The following is an 8,634-nucleotide window of genomic DNA, read 5'->3' as shown; positions in this document are numbered from 1 at the left end:
CAAGTTGGTGATTGAAATCGCGTACTAGGATTTGCGCATTGGTTAGTCATGTACTTGGGAGCCGTGCATCAAAAGGGGAAATTGTTACTATAGAACAAGTCCAATTGGGTATTGGGTTAAAGGTTCAATTGTAAGTTGGTACAAGATACTGAGATTCCCTTACTTGTAACTGCTTGTCTAATACTATATATAATATCAGAAGCTTTTAAGGAGGTGCAGCCACGTTAGGAAAAATGGCCCCTTCAAATTCTGACACGTATAAGTTAAAAAGCAATAAATTACGCCGTTTGGGTCACACTAAAACACTATTTAATACCGCTCAATATAAAAGGAAATCTAACCGGCCAAAATACAATGAAAACAAAGGCTTGCTATACGGAGAAAGAGAGAATAGAGTTTGTAATCGTAAGGCAGAGAGCTTACTGCCTCCACCGTTCCCTCGCCATACTCCGACCACCAAAACTGCAAACACACAGTCTCTTCCGTTCCGATTCTCCTTCTCTTTCGATAAATTCAGCCGTTCTCTCTGTCTTTCTTAAAAGCAAAAACCCTAGCCATTGAGTTCTCTTTCCATCAGCCCAGCCTCCACCCATATACCGCCGGGAAAAACCCAAACAACCCGATAATGAACTTAATTTTGGCCTCAATCCCAATCAACCCGATTAAAAGGAAATAAAAAATAAAAAAATAAAAAACTTCCATTGCCCATGTATCCATAGTTTGCAATCAGAGAACGTCTTTCAATTTCTCTACTAGTTAGTTTTCTCTTTGCTTTTCAGTTTGTGCATCAATTATGATCAGGTTCTTATAATTTGGCTGGATTCTTTTTTTATTTAAATTTCTGGGTCATATTTCAGATTAAGGTATTTGAGATAGATTTGGTTTTGTTTTGGGTATTTGGATAAATTGATGTGTGGGTATCTATTTATGGTGTCCGGTTAAAAATAGAGCAATAGAATATTCTAGAAAAAAAAATATAAGCCACACGAACAGGGCAATTGGGCTTCTTCCTTATCTAGGTATTTTAGAAGCATTAACGTGGATTTCTTTGAGGGATGTTGTCATGATCTAGGTTTTTTCGATTAGGAGTAGTTTTGTTCAATTAGTTTAAACAGATGGGTTAGATTTGGTTTTGAGGGATTTTGGTTAGAAGTTGTTTTGTTTAGGGTATCCTGAACGCAGAGTGTTTGTTAAAATGCCTATTAAAAAGCCTAGGTGTTTTGCTCTTCTTTTTCTTCTTTTTTTAGAATTTGCTTTTGATAACATACCTCCTATTTCTTTTTGCCAACCCTTAATAGAAATGAATAATAGGATGAAATTACCCTTTAACTTTTGTGATTTTACTTTACTGTTATATAAATCTCCACGTGGAACAAAGTCTAACTGAGGAAGAAGCTAAGTTGGTTCTAAGTAGTAATGGAAGTAATAAAATTAGAATGCATGGATATTTTTAACGCTTTCTGATTTATTATTATTTTGTTGCTTATTGTGTCGATTTTAAGGACTTAATGTCAAATTTATTTTGTATAGGTACTATCATTTTAGTTGTGGGCACAATTTGATGTGTTTGGATGTCTGAGTTTGCAGTTCACAAGTAGAGGGACATCACTCCACTGGATGTGAATGGCGATGTTGGGGTCTCAGACAAAGATGGTGAGGTACATGTCTTTGATATCAAGGTTTCTGATTTCTTTTTATATCAAGTAGTGATAGTTAGTTTCTTTGGATGTTGGGGTCTCAGACAAAGATGGTGAGGTACATGTCTTTGATGTCAAGGTTTCTGATTTCTTTTTATATCAAGTAGTGATAGTTAGTTTCTTTGAAAGCACTCGAACTTAGTTTTGTTTGTAGAAAAAACTAAGCAAAAAAGGACTGCTAATTTATTGGTTTCAGTTTTGTTCAATATTTTTTTTTGTTACTTTAAATTTTTTTTTCTTTTCAGTTATTGTGCAAAGTTTTAGTCCTTTTTTCCATAAGGACTATGTCAGTGATATGCCTTTTTTTTCTTTCTTTTTTCTTTTTTCATACAGATAAATCACCTATGGTGGGGTTTTATGCTTTAAAACATTGAAACAGTGAAAGCTAATCGCAAGCAATATTTGCAATTAGTACTTTCCTAAGTCCAACAATTTCTTCTTTTCTATTTTGTTTAGTTATATTTAGTGCTGCCACTATTTAACTAAAAGTGAGTTGGTACTTCCTTTTTTTTTTTATTGAAATTATTTGCAATTTGTGGAGTCGAAGATAAATGTTACGTTTAAAGGAAAATTGTTTTGATGTATCATATAACTTCAATTTTTTTCGCTCAAGGACAATTAGTGGTGCCCCCTTTTGACTTCAACTAAGTTTTGTTTTATTGAAGTCATTTATAATTTGTGGAGTTGAGGATAAATGTTATGTTAATTGAAAATTTTAATTGATGTAGCATGCAACTAATTAGCAAATGCCATTAGTATTTTAAGCAATTCTAATTGAAAATTTAAATGCAATTCTTTTTAGTAGATAAAAAGATGTTACTTCATGTTATTACTTTGACATATGTTTCACATTCATGTTCATCGTGGTTAACATGTTTATATACACTGTAGCATTTACCCGTGTATGTATAAATTAATGAATTTTATGGGGGATGGATGAGCAATTATGATTTACGCACCTCTACTTATGGCTACAAAATCATTATTCCTATTGCATTCTATGAGACCAGTAAAATAAATTATTTTATAGAGAATCCCTATAGGCTTTAAACGCTTATATTTTGGTTGAGTTATATAATATCTTATATGGATGCAAATAGAGCCTTAATTTGATCGTATTGTACATCATTCTTCAATATTAAAGAGAGAAAAAAAGAAGCAGCTCTTTATGGTTTCTTTTAAGTGGTTTCTATTCGGTATTGTATAAATTTGTTTTAGAAGTTGATGGATACAATCTTAATTTTTGTCGAGTTTCTTAGAAGTGCATCACGCTTTTTAGATGAATTTTTCCCACTTGGAATTTGTTGAACATAATATGGGAAACATATCATTTGGGTTCTACAACTATTTTGCTCTTGAGGAAATTTTCTTGAGGTTAGGCTGTAATGGTTATAATTGTAATTGTCTTATCAAAGTTGGTGCTAAATTTGATGTCTAAACTTCTTAAATATTTGCAGTTTTAATTTAGGCTCATTTTATTTATCTCTTTTTGGATAAATTAGCTTCATTTGATCTAAACTATAGCTTCGTTTGATCTATTTCTTCTCAGATGAAGAAGTTTTAAGACAAAGAACATGAAGCTGACAACAACCAAGTTGCCTTCTCCACCAAATTTCTTCCAAGGATATTCTAATCATTTTCTTTTTAACTTTCTTTTTTTTTGGCTAATATTTTGTATCCATCACAGGGGATGTTACCAACCACTTTAGTTGCTTATAATATACTTGAAAGAAATATATTTGTAAGAAGCATATTGTTTTGGAAATTATAGTTGTAATTATGCTTTCTAAACCTATTTATTTTTATCTATTTCTAATTAATTATTGTTTTTAAAATTCTATCAAATATCTCCTCATTATCAATAATTTAAGTTGCTTCATTCATTGAACCAGTTTTTTTTTTTTTCCCCAAAAATTCAGCTTATTAGTTATTGATGCAGTTCATAAATATACTATAAGTCAATCATTTATAAATTTGATTGTGATAGTTATCTATGTATTTAATTTGAAATTCATACTAGGTATTATTTATCACATTTTGCTTCTCTTTATAATTTGGTTCCCTATGTTCTTTTTATTTCGTTGTTTACAAGTTCTTTGAGGGCTTCTTTTTTTAATTATTTTTCCTGGGGTTGTGATGTAAAGGTCAAAGTGTTCACAAATCACAGTGATTGAGGCATGTAATTGCATTACAATGAATATCATAATTTAATGGTAAGTTTGATTTTTTAATATATATATATATATATATTTGAACATGTAAAAAATATATATTCAAATATGTAATAGAATGCAAACTTGGCAAAGAAATAGGAAATTAGGAACAATGGGCATTTTGTTCTTTGAAACTTATTTCTCTGCATTTTGCCATCCTATATCTATCGTAAATTCTTTTGTAGCAGGCATTATTCTTTTGATTGATAATTTCTACTTGAGCATAATTTGGTTTTAATGCTCATTTGAGAAATTTGTAATTTGCAAATTCTATTAAATAGCTTATTTGCTACAAGTATTTTGATAACTTTTAATTTCTATGTTTTGTGTCATATTATTTTCAATCTAAATGCAATTTTCAATCTTAGGTTGTTTAAGTTAGACTAATAGAACCACAAAAATGCAAGAGTTAGGGAGAGAAAATAGAAGTAGCTGCTTTGTTTTTGGAAGGGATTGTGTTATTTTTTTGTCTGTTTTGGGTTAGATTTTTGTGCTTTTAGGTATGAGAGCTACTTATGGTACAATCAATAATGGTATTGGTGTGGTGTTGATGGGTATGGTGAGGCCTGAAATGAAGATAAGTGCATTGTCCCAGTTGTTATGGCTAGAATGCTTGGTTATGCACATTTTGATTGGTATGCCAATTGATATTATTGGTGATGCTGGTGTTAGGTAAGTTTATAGATTTTTATTTTTGTATTTTTAGTTTTATACAAGTATACTGAATTGTGCATTTAGTTTTTGGGTGGGCTTGCTATTTGGGGTTGGTTTTTAAAGTTAATTGTTGCTCATGCTTCAGTTTCAAACCACCTATTAATTCATTTGCTTAGTTACATCTTGAGTCAATTTGCATAGGTAGTTTACATTTGTTTTAGAGTTCACTTTTGGCATTGACTCCACTAATTCTAAGTTCTAACTGTGGCCATTATGTTTGGATCTAGCATGCAGTTAACAATTTAAAGTTGTTTTACTTAGATGAGCTTGGCTCATTGGTGTGGTAAGGTTGACATATTAACATGGAAATTGAAAATGGAAGAGTGAAAAACCAAAATGTTTTCAGAGTATGTGCAGTGAGTTAAGGCTATGTTTTATCTCTATAAACCCAAAACTTATTATTAAAAAAAAAAAAAAAAAAAAAAATCACCCCAACATAAAAGGGCTTTAATTTTTGGTTAATTTGCTTTGGGTTGGTGCCTATGTGTTTTCAATGACATAATGCACACTACGTGCTTGATATTTTGTTTCTAGATGGACACCATTGTAACATATGATATATATTTTTTAAATTCTATAAAGATAATTGGAGTTGATTTTAATTGGAGTGATATTGTATTTTATAGATAGCATTCTTGCAAGTAGGACAAATGAGGGCCTGTACAACATGCCCTTGACGAATTTTGAATTTTAATGTATTGTTATGTTAAGTTGATTGTTTTCTAATTTATAAAATGATCCCGCGCATTGCGCGGGTTAAATGCTAGTTTTGATAATAGTGGAATTTCGGAAGTGGTGACTTGAAAATCATCCAGTGGGGTTTTTCCTGTTGGGTTTTCTCCATTTGTAAACAAATCACCGTGTCAAATTTATTTCCTGCTGCATAATTAGCTTATTGGTGATTTGTTTATGCTACCACGTGTTTGTATGTTAATTTGATTAATTAATATACTTGGCTAATTAATCAATTAATTAATCACAAGGGGGTCAATTTGTTTTTGGCCTATCACTTTGGATGGAGTTTAGGAAGAAACTCTCTTTTGTGTAGTGTAAAGAGATCCCACAAGAGAGCTATTAATATCCCTAAGAGAGAAAAAAACAAATGTTAAAAATGTAAACTAAATGAAACTAGGTTTAACTCACACCCATTAACAATATAATAATGGACAATAATCAACACTTAAGTTATAGAAACGGGGAAAAAGTGGGACACCACTCTCTTGTAGGTGGTTTATGAAAACAGGTAAAAAAACCTTCTACAACGTGCACAATGTTTATAAGGAATTATAAAGAATGCAGTGCACCGTGGAGGAGCATGCAGTAAGAGAGAATGGCATTATAAACTTAAAGCAGAGTAATCTTTATTTTGTTATAGAGATACTCAATAATTAGATGAAAAAGGTCATTTCATATAACAAATAGTCTACAGCGATAGTCTACACACACCAAAGGCATGAGGATACAATTTCATCTAAAACATAGTAGACACAACAAAGTGTGATTCTTATTACAATACCCCTTTAGATTCAAAGCTTAGCAGACACAGCGATGTGTCTTACAAGTTCCACGGACCCATATGAAACACAACCATCTTTTTTTTTTATTAGCCAAAACAAACTCAAACTTAAAACATCACAAAATGTAACCAACAAGATTACACAACCATCCAAAACCATTCAGAAATGCAAGTACTTCCAGATTTGGGCTTAACCATTGCCAAACCTTTTCCTTATTTGTTCAACATATTCATAAACCTTCTTCTGGTCAGGAAGAGTCTTGGCCACAGTCTCTTTCTGCAAGCACCTCTTAGCCCATGCAACAATCTTGGGGCACTCTGCCTCTATGTTGAATTCTCCTAAGGTCTCAATTGCATGGAACCAACTGTAGTAGGGGATAAGAGAAAGGTCCACAAACCCAAATGTTTCACCCCCAAAGTAAGGCTTGTCACCAAGCTCTCCCTCCAATATCTTGAAGATTTCAAAGAATTCTTTCTTGCCTGGCTCTTTTTCTTCTCCTTTTGTGAACAATATCTTCCTTAAAACTTCAATAACCTACATATTCCACACATTTTACTACCACTTCCCACATATTATATAACGTGCATGAACAATGACATTGACAGTAGTGAATTTCAAATCAAGTCCACTGGGCTAGGAGATTATTTCTTTAAACCTTAGCAAAGGCGGAAGGCCCATATAAGATGCTCTAAGTTGCAGGACATTAATCTTACTCAAATATATTAAATCCGTGGTAAATCAACTTACATTATTGACTGTGGGATAGAAGAACAAGACTCAGTATATTGGACTTAAAATCACTTCTTTTCTTCTTTTTTTTTCTTTTTTTTTTTTCAATCACAACACTTTCTATGATCTGCTAGAACTCGCAAACTTTAATCATGTTTGGTCAAAATGTCAAATTAAGTACTAGAGTCATCATGTCTAATAGCCATTATAAATAAGACCTGCAAAATACTAAACTCTAATAGAATCTAAACATTAAACGCATAATAATATATATATATATATATATATATTTTTTTTTTCCAGAGAAATCTGGTGAATCTAACTTAATATTAATCCTAAAAAAAAATACAAAAACAAAAACAGAAAGTACAAAAGGAAAGAGAGTGAAAAGAAATCGCAGAAAACGTACCTTCTTATCAACAAAATCAGCCCAGAACCTGGAATGAGCTCTCTGGTAAGGATCAATGGGAAGCAATGGACACCTGTCCTTCCAGACCTCATCTATGTACTGAACAATGATGAGGGACTCACACACCGGTTTCCCGTTGTGGATGAGAACTGGGATCTTCTTGTGAATGGGGTTCATCTCTAAAAGCAGAGGACTCTTGTTCCTCAAGTCCTCGTCCTTGTACTCATACTTGATACCCTTCTCAGCCAGAGCAATCCTCACCCTCATCCCAAACACACTGGGCCAGAAATCTAGCAGAACCACCTCGTCCGCCATTGTCAAAGAACTGAAGATATTGAATCAAAATAGAAAGGGCAGGGATAAGAAAGGAGAGATGAAGAAGTGAGAGATTGTATGCGAAAAGCACTTTAAAGATAGCGTGGATTTATAGTCATAGGCGGCGGTTAATTCGGTATTTCATTAATAAACAAATAAATAATGCTGAAGTATGACTTTGACTAAAAAGTATTTTGGTACTCCCTAGACTATCTTGTGGAATAATTTTGATTACCAAATTCGTTTTTAGATTCTGGATCCTTTCACAATCCGGTCGATGTCATTGCTTTGCTCATATAATTTTTCACTGTAGCATTGCTTACAGAGTGGGTGTTGCGTCCTTGACTTTTATTTTTTATTTTATCCACTGCGTATGAATTTTATAGTGAAGGAAACAGAGTAATTACAAAATAGAAAATACTGGCTTGCTCCAAAAAAATATGGCTAAACCAAAGTCGATTGCTAGCCTGTTTCATATTGACCGAGATGCTAAAATGTGGAACGCAACATTAGCTTCTCTAGGAATTAGGAATCCAACTATAACTGTAATTTGGTATTAATGTTGCCAATCTGAAAGAATAGTAATCCTCCATGTTACTGAGCTGCCAGGTGATATAAGAGCATCCACAAAAATCTTTGAGTGGCTTTCTATTGTCACACAATTAAGGCCCTGTTTCGTATTGATGTTTAAATAACTAAAACTATTGTTTAAACACCACAATATGTATTTTCACCAACTTTTCACTCACATGTATTTCCATAAAACTTAAATAACGTTACTAAAAATCTTTTATTAAACGGGCCCTAAAACTTTGGTCAATAGCAAGGAGTAGCCCACATGATTGCTTCAGTTTTAGCTTTGACGGGACACTTTGTCTCTTTTGACTTTTCCCCCCCTAATAATCAGTTGTTTTCTTTGATGGAAAAATACATGTTTGTATCGCATACAAAACATACGCAGCGAAAAATTAACGGATCTACTTCATTCGAAATTGATAACATGTACTATGTAAATTTCAATATATAAGAACAAGAGAGTG

The 8,634-nt window shown here is 32.6% G+C and overlaps 1 protein-coding gene and 1 long non-coding RNA gene across 2 annotated transcripts; one reads left to right on the top strand and one right to left on the bottom strand.

Annotated features, from left to right (window-relative positions):
* Nucleotides 1–385: 385 nt before the first annotated feature.
* LOC115987880 lies at nucleotides 386–3,517 on the top strand. Its single transcript, XR_004091243.1, has 3 exons — nucleotides 386–755; nucleotides 1,531–1,658; nucleotides 3,247–3,517. It is a non-coding gene; the product is annotated as an uncharacterized LOC115987880 (long non-coding RNA).
* A 2,699-nt stretch (nucleotides 3,518–6,216) lies between these two features.
* On the bottom strand, nucleotides 6,217–7,676 carry LOC115984001 (probable glutathione S-transferase). The gene is made up of 2 exons (XM_031106878.1): nucleotides 7,280–7,676; nucleotides 6,217–6,675 (listed from the first exon to the last, which is right to left on the bottom strand). Exons 1-2 carry the CDS (start codon nucleotides 7,592–7,594, stop codon nucleotides 6,331–6,333), a joined length of 660 nt encoding a protein of 219 aa, XP_030962738.1. The 5' UTR covers nucleotides 7,595–7,676; the 3' UTR covers nucleotides 6,217–6,330.
* Nucleotides 7,677–8,634: the final 958 nt, after the last annotated feature.

Source organism: Quercus lobata, chromosome 4 (genome assembly GCF_001633185.2).
Source record: "Quercus lobata isolate SW786 chromosome 4, ValleyOak3.0 Primary Assembly, whole genome shotgun sequence".
Lineage (NCBI taxonomy): Eukaryota > Viridiplantae > Streptophyta > Magnoliopsida > Fagales > Fagaceae > Quercus > Quercus lobata.
The sequence above is the reverse complement of the archived record's forward strand: the minus strand, read 5'-3'. Positions and strand labels throughout refer to the sequence as shown.